Genomic DNA, 14,485 nt, shown 5'->3' with positions numbered 1-14,485 from the left:
GATTGACTTATTTGAGTTTTTTTGAAAAGGTGACTTAAATATTGTTAAGGATGATGCAGGTGATGTGGTTTACATGGACTTCAGTTAAGGCCTTTGAAAAGGTCTCACATGGAAGGCTGGTCCAAAAGGTAAGGGCCCATGATATCCAAGGCAAGTTTGCAAATTGGATCCAAACTTAGCTTCAATCAGGAGGCAAACGGGAATGGTGGAGAGTTTTTTGGTTATCGAAAGCCAGTGAGCAGCAGTATGCCACAAGCATTGGTGCTGGAACCCTTGCTGTTTGTTATGTACATTAACAATATAAATGTGAATGTAAGAGGTGGAATGAGTAAATTTGCAAATGGCAAGAAAATTGGTGAGATCGTAGATAGTGAATAAGATGGTTTCAAGTGAGAGTTTGATATTGATCGAATGGTAAATTGGTGATAGATTTTAATACTGTTAAGAGTAAAGTAATACATTTTGGGAGGTCTAAAAAGGAAGGATAGACAAAATGATTGGTAGGTCCCTAGGAAGTTCTGTGGAACAAAGGGACCATGGTGTATTAGTCCATAGATCCCTGAAATTGTTAGAACAGGTAGACTGGGTGGTGAAGAAGGCATGCAGGATACTTGTCTTCATTAGGCAGGGCATAGAGTATAGGAACAGGGAAGACTTAGAGTCATAGAGATGTACAGCATGGAAGCAGACTTTTCAGTCTAACTCATCCATACTGACAAGATATCCTAACATTTGCGAGGACTTGGCCCATATCCCTCTAAACCAGTCCTATTCATATACCCATCCAGATCCTTTAAAATGCTGTAATTGTATCAGCCTCCACCACTTCCTCTGGCAATTCATTCCATACACGCACCACCCTCATAAAAAGGTTGCCCCTTACATCCCTTTTATATCTTTCCCCTCTCACCATAAACCTATGCCCTCTAGTTCTAGACTCCCCCATCCCAGGGAAAAGAAAATTCTCTATTTATCTTAAACATGCCCCTCATGATTTTATAAACCTCTATAAGGTCACCCCTCCGATGCTCCAGGGAAACAGCCCCACCTATTCAGCCTCTCCCTATAGTTCAAGTCCTCTAACCCTGGCAACATCCTTATAAATCTTTTCTGAACCCTTTCAAGTTTCACAACATCTTTCCAATAGGAAGGAGACCAGAATTGCATGCAATATTCCAAAAGTGGCCTCACCAACGTCCTGTACAGCTGCAACATGACCTCCCAACTCCTGTACTCAATACTCTGACCAATAAAGGAAAGTATACCAAATGCACTTTTCACTATCCTATCTACCTGCAACTCTAATTTCAAGGAGCTATGAACTTGCACTCCAAGGTCTCTTTGTTTCGAAATACTCCCTAGGACCTTACCATTAAATATATAAGTCATGCTAAGGTTTGCTTTTCCAAAATGCAGCACCTTGCATTTATTTAAAGAAACTCCACCTGCCACTCCTCAGCCCATTGATCCATTTGATCAACATCCCATTGTACTCTGAGGTAACTTTCTTCACTTCCCACTACACCTCCAATTTTGGTGTCATTTGCAAACTTACTAACTATACCTCCTATATTCACATCCAAATCATTTATATAAATGACAAAACGTAGTGGACCCAGCACCGATTCTTGTGGCACTCCACTGGTCACAGGCCTGCACCACCACCCTCTGTCTTATATCTTCGAGCCAGTTCTGTATCCCAATGGCTAGTTCTTCCTGTATTCCATGAGATCGAACCTTGTTAACCAGTCTCCCATGAGGAATCTTGTCGAACGCCTTACTGAAGACCATACAGATCACGTCTGCCGCTCTGTCCTCATATGAATATATGAATATGAATTCCCATACACAAAGCCATGCTGACTATCCCTAAACAGTCTTTGCCTTTCCAAATACATGTACATCCTGTCCCTCAGGATTCCCTCCAACAACTTGGCACTACGTTAGCCAACCTCCAGTCTTCCGGCACCTCACCTGTGACTATCAATGACACAAATATCTCAGCAAGGGGCACAGCAATCACTTCCCTAGCTTCCCACAGAGTTCTTGGGGGTGACATGTTGGCTCAGTAGTTAGCACTACTGCCTCACAGCACCAGTAACCCGGGTTCAATTCATGCCTCGGGCAACTGTCTGTGTGGAGTTTGCATATTCTCCCCGTGTCTGCGTGGGTTTCCTCCCGGTGCTCTGGTTTCCTCCCACAGTCCAAAGATGTGCAAGTCAGGTGAATTAGCCATCTAAATTGCCCATTGTGTTAGGTGCATTAGTCAGGAGTAAATATAGTTTAGGGGGGTGGGTTGCTCTTAGGTGGGCCGGTGTGGACTTGTTGGGCCAAATGGCCTGTTTCCACACTGTTGGGATTCTGATCAGGTACTGGGGATTTACCCACTTTGCTGCATTTCAAGACATCCAGCACCACCTCCTCTGTAATATGGACATATTTCAAGATGTCACCAAGTATTTCCCCACATTGGGCTTGGATCGGCGCAACATCGAGGGCCGAAGGACCTGTACTGCGCTGTATTCTTCTATGTTCTATTCTATATTTCCATGTCCTTCTCCACAGTAAACACATGTAATTTTATTAAATATTGCCTCCGCCACAGATGGAATACTATCTGCATTTCTAGTCACCACACTATTGGAAGGGTGTGATTACACTGAGGAGCATTCAGAGGGGATTCGTCAGGATGTTACCTGGGATAGAAAATCTCAAGTATGAGGGGAGATCAAATTATCTGGAATGTGTTCCCAACATCAGAGGAAGCTGAGGGGGGAATCTGATTGAGATGTACAAAATTATGAAAGACATAGAGAAGGTAAATTGTGAAAATATTTTCCCATGGCAGATGTGTCTAAGACCAATGGACATAAGTTTAAAGTGAGGAGTAAATGGTTTAAAGGGGATTTGAGGAAATCAATTTTCAGTCAGACAGTAACAGAAATATGGAATGTACTGCCTGAGAGGTTGGTGGAGGGGCATACACTTTGGGAACAGTCAGCTATGGACCAAGAACAGGTAAATGGGATTAGAATAGTTTGGTGTTCTTTGGTTGGCAAAGACACGGTGGGCTGAAGGTTCTGTTTTTATGCTGTATGACTCTTATGTGCAATTTGGCAAAACCAAAAATGATAGTGAGCTTTGTGTCTTACTTGGAGGGTTTCGGACTTCCATCAGGTTGGCTCCAGCTGTACTACAGATCCAAATTTTGCAGCCAACTGCTGATTCAAATTGACTATCCATGACAAATACAAAGAGAAGGTGTGACTAACAGTTTGATATTGTCTTACAGATGATTGATTTTTATGCTTTCAAACCATAATGCTATACTTTTGAAACATTACTATTTACAAAAAAAAACACTGTCATGCATGCATGCCCCAGACTTGCAAGTTTGGGATATTGTTCAATAGTTCTGACTTTCCCACTTCAATCAATCATTTCTGTTTTGTTTTCAGAGGAACGAGAACCTCCTGTGGATGATTATGGAATATATGAATTTGTTGCTGTGCCAGAGCCAGCACAGTTTCAACAGGTGCGTGTGTTGGCCTGATCAGCAAAACAGGTTTTACAAGTTTAACATTTGTTTAACACTTAACGAAACCTGTTACATGCACATTTTAAAATTGAACTGCTTTCATTTTGCTGAACAATCCAACTGTAAAAGTAGATATTGCGCTTTTGAGAAACGTTATTATTGTTTGACTGTAGACACCTCACAGCTCTTATCACTCAAGCAGAACCTTGTAGAAATAAGATATTTGGAACCAGAGGAATTGATCGAATTCAGCACAGATCATTGAAAGTGGCAGGTTGGGTGGAAAGAGCAGTTAATAAAGCATAGAGTCATAGAATCATTGAGTCATACAATTTGGAAACAGATTCTTTGGTCCAAACAGTCCACCCCAAACATATTCCCAAGCTAAACAAGTCCACCTGCCTGCATTTGACCCACATCCCTCCAAACCTTTCCTATTTATGAACTTATCTGAATGTCTTTACCTGCATTCACCACTTGTGGCAGTTCATTCTGCACATGAACCACCCTCTGTTTAAAAAATTGCCCCTCATGTGATTGTTAAATATTTCTCCTCTCAGCTTAAAAATATGCCCCTAGTATTGAACTCCACCACCCTAGGGAAAAGACCCATATCATTCACTTTATCTGTGCCCCTCATGATTTTATAAACGTCAATAAGATCACCCATCAACCTACTACACTCCAATGAAAAGAGTCCCAATGTATTTTTATATCTCAAACTTTCCATTCCCAGCACCATCCTGGTGGATCTTTTCCTACCCGCTCCAGTTTAATAATATCTTTCCTATGGCAGGGTAACCAAAACTGCATACAGTACTCCAGAAGAGGTCTCCCCAACATCCTGTATGATGTCAACATGATATCCCAACTCTTGTACTCAAATGAAAACAAAAAGTGCTGGAGACTACAGTGCGTCAGGCAGTATCCATGGAGAGAAAACAAACTAACTTGTCAGCTCGGATGAAGAGTCATCTAGACTCGAAACGTTAGCTTACTCTGTCTCCAGGATGCTGCTTGACTGACTGTGATCTCCAACATTTGTTGCTTTCAGTACAGATTCCAGCATCTGCAGTAATTTGCTCCTGTAGTAAAATGTCTGAGCAATGAAGGTGAGCATGCTAAATACCTTCTCAACCACCCTGACTACCAGTGACATGCATGTCAAAGAATTATGTATGTGAACCCCTCAGTCTTTGTTCTACTACAGCACCCAGGGTCCAACCATTAATTACATAAGTCCCGTCCTTGTTTGCATTACTGAAATGCAATACTCCACATTTATCCACTCCTTAGCCCATTGACCCAATTGATCAAGATCTTTGTTATCTTAGATAACCTTCCTCACTGTCCACTATACCACCAATTTTATCCCTTGTATTTATTAAAATGGGCATAGGACACACGAGCACATGAACTTCTGTAAGACCTTAGCTGGAGTATCGTTTACAGTTGTGGGTACCACATCCTGGGAAGATGTGAATGCAATGGAGAGAGTGCAGAAGCCATTTACAAGAGTGGTTCCAGGAATGAGAAACTTCAGTTATAAGAATAGATTGAAGAAGTTGGTACTGTGTCCTCAGAGACAAGAAGGCTGAGACAAGATTTAATGGAGATTTTCAAAACCATGGTAGACAGGGAGGAGCTGTTCCCGCCCATCAAAGAAAAAGTGAACAAAAGGCATTATTTTAAAGTGATGTGCAAAAGAAGCAAGAGTAATGTGAGAAAAACCTTTTCACATAGCAAGTAGTTAGGGTTTGGAATGCACTGCCTGCAAATCGGATGGAGGCAGGTTCAGTTGAGACATCGGATGATTATTTGGATGGAAATGGTTTGCAGAACTCTGGGAAAGGACAGGAGATTGGCACTGAGTAGTCGAACTAGTGCAGGCACGATGGGCTGAATGGCTTGCTGTACTGAGTTAAGGTATCAGGGTAGACATGATATTAAGAGGTACTTATGGTTTGATTATACAAGTTATGTACATCATTTGAGAAATATTGTCCTGGAAAGAACACATGGTTTTACCCCATTGACTTCATTTCTGTGAGTGCATGCACCTTTGAAATCAGTTCCCCTGCCATTTCTTTGTTCCCAGTACTACTTCATTTCTCATGGTCCAACGTCCACTCTTGCCTCTCTCTTATCTTTTAGACATCAAAAACAACTTCCTACCTTATTTTATATTACTCGCTAGCTTGCCTTCGCATTTCATCTTCTCTGTTATTGCTTTTTTAGTTGTCATCTGATGGTTTTTAAAGGCCTCCCAATCCTCTGGTTTCCCATTAATCTTCACCATAGTGTATGCTATTTATTTTGCTTTTATACTGTCTCTGACTTCCTTTGTCAGCCATGGCTGCCTCGACCTCCCCTCAGTGTTTTTGAAGGTCATGGTCAAAGAACTAGCCCCTAGTTACCCATGCATTGCAAATAAAGAACTTCACTAACTGCAAACCAGTTTAAAAACAAATCAGGACAAAATAACTTCAAACAACCTAAAAAACCAAGAATCTCAAAAAAGTACCTGTCTAACTATCAGTGGCAGTGGTAACTTCCACTGCAATGGCTGCAAATGTTAAGTATCCACTCTCCACAAACAAATCTGTGACTTTTATTCCTTTGGCGTGTGTGTGTGTGCATGTGTGTGTGTAAAGAAAATAATAGAGAGGAATTTTGATTTCACTCCACATCATTAGCATTTAGTTTAAATGCCCAAATGAGAGATTGTCCCTGCAGTGGTGATGACATGAAAATAGTGTTAACCTGGAAAGCGATAGAGACTTGAAACACAATTTTCAATTTGAGCTTGAAATCCCTATACCCTGATCTCAGTTTGATGTGATGTCACCAAGGCATGCTGTGAGGTGGCATCTTGGCTCAGTGGTTAGCACTGCTGCTGCACAGTGTTCAGGATCCTGCTTCAATTCTACCCTCAGCTGACTGTTTGTGTGGAGTTTGCATGTTCTCCCTGTGCTAGCATATGTTTCTTTCAGGTGCTTCTGTTTTTTCCAATAGTCCAAAAATTGGACCTTTCTTTAGCGCAATGATGTGCAGGCTAGGTGAGTTGGCAATGCTAAATTGCCCACAGTATCCAGGAATATTCAAGCTAGGTTGATTAGCCATGGGAAATGCAGGATTACAGGGATAGGGTAGGGTTGTAGGTTGGGGTGAGATGCTCTTCAGAGGGTCAGTATGGACTTGATGGGATGAATCATCTGCTTCCACACTGTGATTCTACAGCACAATCTACGTAGGATTGGCGACAATTATGCTGTGATGCCTGTACTTATGTTTTACATGATGATTAGATATGGGTTACATTGTGCTGAAGAATGCAACAAACAACACCCAATATATGTCATTGATAGAGGGCTTATGCCCAAAACATCGGCTCTCCTGCTCTTTGAATGCTGCCTGACCTGCTGAGCTTTTCCCGCCACACTTTTCTACATATGTCATTGCAGTCACAGGCATTTGTTTACCTCAGCAAAAATCAAGCAGTTCAGATGTACACACATCTGTCAACGTGTCACACTGCTAAAGGACAGGACTCAGTAAGCTGGAAACCACAAGTTTTATACTGTGAGGTCGCATGTCACAATATGGTGATGACATCATTAACATGTTCCTTAAAGGTACAGGGCATATCTGCAAGATGGAACAACCCACAACACGCCTGGCAAAGACACCCTACATCCATCTCTGAATTCTTGAGGCTGAGAATTTTGCCCTAAAAATCTATAAAAGCTTTGTAATTGGGAAGAAATGTGAGCCCTGCCACATGGCAGGAATAATCATCTGACAATGACTTGTAGGACTGTCCAATTAATAAACACTTGCCTTCCAAATGAAGATGATGAGTGGACCCGAATGCTGAGAGGCCAAGTGGAAGACAGCAATGACATATTGGTAATCACACCACCAAGGTGGAATCAGCAGGGAGAGGTGCCTCAAGATTGCTATTAAATTTTCATTAACAGCTCTCTCGTCATCACTGTGAAAGGCCAAACCACCAGTGTGATGAAGCATGCCTTCTGTTTTCTTGCCACTTGAACATTCATTTTATTTCATTGTCTTAATTTGTCCACAATATGGAACCCACCTGCTTCCTGGAAAGTTCCAGTCGAACATTGTTCATTGTCAGTTCTAGCATACCCAAACATAGCTTGGGATGGTAATGGTATGGGTAAACCAGCATTCTGACTGCATTTTGTGGGATGTGGGCATTGCTGGCTGGGCCAGCATTTATTGCCCTCCCAATCGCCCTTGAAAAGGTGATGGTAAGCTGCTTTCTTGAACCGTTGCAGTCCACCTGCTGTCAGGTGTGAAGAGACCCTTTCAACCTAATTATCAGGAAGGTTCCTGTCATGTTTGTTATTGAAAAGGGGTCTGACGTTTTACAGGAAATCCTAGGTCTTTAATCTTACCTCTATAATACTTAGAAAGAATTGCCCCCTCGAGCACAAAAATGTATTTTTCTCTTTGTTTTACACCAGACATGGGTAGAATATAAAAGAATGTCTTGAGGGTGGGAAATTGGAAAAGTGACCTGTTAGTTTAACATCTGGCAATGCCACTACATAGCAGGAGTGTTAGGTTGATTTATCCTGTATCTCCTCTCATATTTCTTCATATTTTGCCAGTATATTAACATATTAGCATTGCACCACAAAAGTAACTTCTTTAGTAAATTGTTTAGTATCTACCCATTTTTTAGTATTGATAACTAGATTGAATCCATCATACATTTTTTTCCGTTTGGAAAAACTGTAGGGATAAATATCAACTTTGGAATTAGCACAAAGTTAAATTATTATAACCTTCAAAGTCCCTTTTAAGAATAGATACCTAACTATATAAAATAAATGTTTATATTATATAAATTATTTTTTTATTATCAATTCATTTTGTGGGATGTGGGTGTTGCTGACTGGGACTGCATTTATTGCCCATTCCTAGTTGTAATTGAAAAGGGTCTGAAATTTTATTATCTCCTGCACCTCCCCATCTCTCTGTTGGAAGTCGGGGTGGAAAGGTATGGCTGGGAAGTGTAATATTGGATGGGACTGTAGGACAGGTACAACACCCATCACCTACCTGCCTCTGCTGTGTTTTATCTTTGGTGGAATAGATAATGGGTAACCTGTACTTGAAGGTCAACTGAGATCATTGGGCAACCAATTAATGGTTAGTTAAGGGCTTCTTCCTGCCAGTACTGGTATTGTACCAGTACTCGCAAATGAAGATGCTGTGTGGTGACGAGATCAACATTGGTATCCGACCTGCAGGCTCAGCGAAAGGGCATCCCTCCTATTTAGGATGATTTATCCAGTAAAGGATCCCCAGTGGAAAGGCTACCATTATTGAGACATCTAGACTCCTGACCACTGCACTCCCCCAAGCTACTCCCCCACTTCAGGTTGGCTTTGGAGAAATGTCAGCCATCTGATTGGTCAGCAGCACTCGGAGGTGGGTCTTAGTCTCAGAAGGGATCGGAAGCCATGGTCTCACGTAATTAACTAACAGACTATGAGAAGATCTGTTTACAGCTTTGTAGGCCAGCAGAGACAGGCTCGGCCCTGACTTTTTAGTCGGTGGGGCCGCAGCTACGACATAAGAATCAGCCCTGTTTGTCTACACTTATCACACTGTAATCATAATCTCCCCAGGATAGCATTAAAATTTAATCATATGGGCTGAATATATAATTTATAAATGGTGACTAAATTACACCTGGGTTTTTTGGTTCAAGTACCTTTTTGTTTCCAATCTTGCTTCAGTTGAAGATAGCACTTCATCTGGGCTTATGTGCGCATCAATTTGTGATTGAAAATGTCACACTGCTGCTGGTAGAACTTTAGATTAGATTCATTAGATTACTTACAGTGTGGAAACAGGCCCTTCGGCCCAACAAGTCCACACCGACCCGCCGAAGCGCAACCCACCCATACCCCTACATTTACCCCTTTACCTAACACTACGGGCAATTTAGCATGGCCAATTCACCTGACCTGCACATCTTTGGACTGTGGGAGGAAACTGGAGCACCCGGTGGAAACCCACGCAGACACGGGGAGAATGTGCAAACTCCACACAGTCAGTCGCCTGAGTCAGGAATTGAACCCGGGTCTCTGGTGCTGTGAGGCAGCAGTGCTAACCACTGTGCCACCGTGCCACCTATTCCTCTGAGTTTGACAAAAAACATTTACATCAGAGATATCGGGGAGAGAGGTTTAGCCGAGCCTTGCCTTGAGAACATTCATTGTTGGTACTGCGATATCAAAGGGCTGCCTATTATACTGCCAAAAACCCATCATCTCGGTTGTCAAAAACAGTTTAAATAGATTATACTCTCCCATCATGCTGATTTATGTAATATTTTACATTATTTCATTAATGTGGCTACTTCCTTTGACAGACAAACAATAAATGCTTACTGATACAGTCAGCATAATGCTGTTGCTTTTGGTTTGACATAATAAACATGCCAAACAATATGGACACTGTATTGCTTCTACCCTATAAACAGACAGTTTACAAACTTGGCATTACACCAGTACTGAAATTTATATACCACATTCCACATTTCTTCAGTTGTGGTAGGCAGAACAACATTTTTGCCTGCTGTGATAATGTGCCTTTTATTTTTCCTCCCCAACCTACTTTAACAGTACAACACCTATCACATATCTATCTTCCTTCAAATCTGAATAAGAGTTATTTTCAACGAGATACATTAACTCTGCTTGTTTTTCAACAGATGTTGCCAGACCTGCTATTTTTAAAACACGGAAGTTGTCTTTTTAGATTGTACTGCAACTAATCTAAATCACATGTGGTTTACTGTTACACTTTTCTATAGTATGTGGGAATTTTAATACAACATAAGATAAATGTGTTTTGCTTATTTAATATATTCTAGGTTCGGCCGGAAAAATTGAAAACAGTGTATGACATTATTCGAGAGCCAAATGCTCACACTACTGTTTATGAAGTAATTTGTCATTCACCAAAAACATCCTGATGCTTTATCGATCACAACAGGTAGAAATTTGGTAATTATATTATGTTGAACATCCTTATTTCCAAAAATGTTCAGCAGAGATTGAATGACCTATTCAGCTGGATTGTTGAGATGTGAGTGTTATTTCTGATGCCTGAAAACTTTTTTTGCGGCTACATCTCAGCTTCAGTTGTGTGCGAATGGATGGCAAAAACTGGCTGGAGTTAAAATCAGTTTCCTTACAGGTGGTATGAGCTATGTAGGTATATTCCTTCTCCAAAGAAACCAGTTTGATAACGCATGCACTGAGTACAAGAGATGGGTGAGGGTGGATTAAAGACTGGCTAAGGTTAAGGGCATCATGATAAATGTAGGAAATCTGGCATAGTGCTGCATGATGTAATGCTAAATCTCGCATACCAACTACAATGGAAGCACTCTTGTCCACTTATATCCAGATGTGAAAAGCAATAAAACTGGCAAATACAACATATTAGTCCCATTCATCTTGTATACTTCGAAATGAAGGTCCAGTATGACCAGCATGCTCATTGTATCACCAGTAATGGATGTTTCCTGTGGTAGTCCAATATCTTGATTTGGAGAAGCAAGATTGCTTGTATTATTATGCTCTATAATTGTTCATCCTACCCTGGCAAAAGACAGCCCTGTTTCCCTGCTTTGTGACCACCATTTAGAAGGAGACAAATTGTTTTTCCTGAGCAAAGGCTGCTCTTGCTGGATACAGAGGTGAATCACAAATTAACTGGTGTTACTAATGTCACCTGCTCGAGCTAGAATAATCCTGACATTTAGAAGTCCAAAGCTGCAGTCACCTTCAAAGTCACAGACACCAATGTATGTGACCTATTCAAGATTGCAGTTGGTGATGTAATAAGTGACACAGCTCTGGTGTGTACAGCTGCTTGACTAACAGGAGTTAGTTTGTGGTTTACAGAGATCGTCTGTGACATTCCCTCCTTTGCTATTTTCTCCCAGCAGATGCTAGCTTTCCGATCTTCCACTTCTGGGATCTTCAGCAATGAACGCAGCCTGAAAAAACATGGTCATTGTCAGAGGACTTTTTTGTGGTCAACTGCAGTTACCAACACTAACAGAACCAGGTCAAAAATAGAAATTCAAAGGCATTTTGCAAAAATTACTGCACATATTGGAAATTTGAAATAAAATAAGACAATATTGGAAATCTTTGGCAGTAGGCAACATCCAGGGAGAGAGAACATCAAAACATTTCCAGTCTGGGTGGGTCTAGTTTCCAGGGAGGCATGCTGCTCATCCCCACTGGAAGGAGGGTCAACCCCATCATTTAAGAAGCCAGCCTCACAGCAATGACATCCAGAGGGCAACATAAACAGGCTGGTGTCAGATCGCCTCCCCACAAAGGACTGAAGACCCGCTCTCGAGAGCTGGTGGCTAGAGCTCGTAATGAACACAGACAGGGCTGTGGGCATCTATAGGAAGAAAAGCAATGAGGACCAGAATGAGATAAGTTCTGGTTTTTTAAGCTGGGAAGGGGTTGGAAAATCTCAGGAAGGGAGAGATTTGTAGGGGATCTGATTGTGTTTTGGAGGCCATGTAGAAAGAAACAAAGGGACGAGAACATCTTGAGGATGGTCTCCCTTATGTGCACAGGGCCCCTCTGGATCGATACACCATTTTCTTTATCACCATTTCAAAACAGTTGTTTTTAAGAATGGGCTTTGTTTTCTGGTCTACTTGCGACTGCCCATGGTTATATGAGAGTGGAGGTGGACTGAGGCCTTTAATCGGCACTCAATTTCTCAGTCAAGGGCCTTAATATTCCTCAAGCAGGCAATCTACTGGGTGTCTTACTCAACCTCTATGTTATGGGGAACAGGTTAGGGGCAAGTGAGGAGAAGCTGGACTAGACTTTCAACTAATTTTGCATTCTTGCCATGACCAAGGCCCAAGTGAAAACACACAAGCGGAGGCCATAAAATCCAGCCAGCTAAATCTGATTTTCATTCATAGATTATGCCAGAACTGCAGAGTATTGCCAGTATTTCCTGTCTTTCTCTTTATTTCAAAAATATAAATAGGCTTACCAGCAGTCATAAATGACTAATTGGCCATTTCATTGGGCAGGCATCAATTTTGATTGGGCAGGCATCAATTTTGATTGGGCCATCTCTCAGAAGGGGCAGGGAGTTAATTTCTGCATTTTAAATGCCAGCACTGAACATAGACCCGTGACACCATTTATAAGAGATCAGTTCAACGTTTGAAAAAGTTGGGAACTTGGGCAGGCCTTTTGACAGCCTGCTCAGGGGCCATCTTCCCTTAGTTCCTCATTGGATCTGCTGATTGAGATGGTAGACTAACCTCTGGCATGGACTGGGTTTTTCTAAGGGGCAAATCCCAATTTGCAGCAACCCGGTTATGGAAGCAGTTTCTGAATGCGGGATCAGAATGCAGAATCATTCCCACCTTTTAATTTTCACCTCCAGTGACAAAATCCACCCACACGTTTTACTTAATCAATCTCAAACAATATTACAAAATCGCAATCTCCATGAGGCAGTTCATTACAGATTCATTACAAGTGGTTGAATCTAGATCCTAAAAATTGACCTTTTCTGCTATTTTAAATAAAGCCTGGTTTATCCTTGCCTATATTTACTGGGGCTCACAGGACAGGGCTTGCAATAGTTTTGTCAATGTTCAACTGTAATAAAAGGAACGAAACCCATTCATTTGAATGATGCACTGGTAGAGTAACTATTCCTCTTTTACAAAGCTAAGTATGTTTACAATTCAATCTATCTTGGGATCTAAAAAATGACCGAAATCAGACATGGCATGTTGATTTTTCAAAGTATATTTCTAATATAAGATTTATATTTCCCAAGTATTCACATGCAGAAGCTAATGTATTGTGTGTGTACAGTAAATATGGCAGGCAAACTGTTGTGAACACATGGATTTCAAAGTACAGTAAACTTGGATTTTCTCTTTTTTACCAGTTGGATGCTGCATTTTGTCAGATGCAAGAAGATTGAGACAGTCATGCAATGTCCGTTTGTTTTGAAACAAACATTAATGACAGACAAGGTCAGACATCAAAAAATGGAACATTTTACATTCCAGTAATTTGGCCAATCAAAGAGAAGCATTTTCTCCCAAGAAACAAAAAACAACTAGTGATGCAGTTTGCAATTATTTATCTACATACTTCAATCAATGTCACGTGCTAATGTTTCTGCAGAAAATGTAATATGAAATCAAGAATATGTTTAATGACTATAATTCATTTTAAGCATTATGCAATCATTGTCTTTACTCATAAATTGTCTCTAACATCCTGTGTAAGCATTGGTTTACATTTTCTATGAGACTTTAATTATATAATGATGTGCAGAACATATTAATAGATAAAGGACTTTTAAAAAGGATAAATCTCAGTCCTTCTCAATCCTGATAGGATGGAAGTCTTCCCTTTTGCCTAGCTGAAACTGTCTATAGAATAATGATATTTTCTTCCAGACTACCAGACATTGAATTGTAAACCACTTAATTAAATTGTCTCTATTTTTTGTACTGTTTCCCATGACATGCACATTTATCTGAATAAGAGAAGTCATGTAAAAATGGGTGTGTGAATGAACAACAATTTTAAATTCAAAGGAGTGAAGGTCTCTTAACTAAAACTGGCTTTTGATATTTCAGAAACTTGCAAATATAACTGTTTTCTTTTTGTGAAATTCTTCTACCTTTTAAGAATCCAGATACAGCTGAATATGTGTAACATTGTATGATTCTTGCCAAAATGTTACAATAGCAGCTATAAATATTCAAATGTTTCAGGCTTTTGCATGGCCAACTATTTATAATAGTTGCTGAAGAAATGTTGGATAGACCCTTTGGGAGCAGTTATCACATCAAAGTCCATATCAGTAAGTCGT

The 14,485-nt window shown here is 40.7% G+C and overlaps 1 protein-coding gene across 3 annotated transcripts in view; it reads left to right on the top strand.

Moving 5' to 3' along the window:
- The window catches only part of hepacam2 (HEPACAM family member 2), a 107,521-nt gene extending 93,396 nt beyond the window's left edge, over positions 1-14,125 (top strand). For 2 of the 3 annotated variants that reach the window (XM_043689951.2, XM_043689948.2), the window contains 3 exons: positions 3,459-3,535; positions 10,461-10,582; positions 13,547-14,125. In XM_043689951.2, coding sequence (XP_043545886.2) covers positions 3,459-3,535; positions 10,461-10,562 — 179 coding nt within the window. In that variant the 3' untranslated portion in view covers positions 10,563-10,582; positions 13,547-14,125. Of the gene's footprint in view, positions 1-3,458; positions 3,536-10,460; positions 10,594-13,546 lie in introns of all 3 variants that reach the window. The other variant, XM_043689949.2, reaches the window with a different exon arrangement.
- The last annotated feature ends 360 nt before the right edge of the window (positions 14,126-14,485 follow it).

Source organism: Chiloscyllium plagiosum, unplaced genomic scaffold (assembly GCF_037043375.1).
Source record: "Chiloscyllium plagiosum isolate Xiang-an unplaced genomic scaffold, Cpla_swu_hap1 HiC_scaffold_5, whole genome shotgun sequence".
Lineage (NCBI taxonomy): Eukaryota > Metazoa > Chordata > Chondrichthyes > Orectolobiformes > Hemiscylliidae > Chiloscyllium > Chiloscyllium plagiosum.
This window is presented reverse-complemented; position numbering and strand designations above follow the sequence as displayed.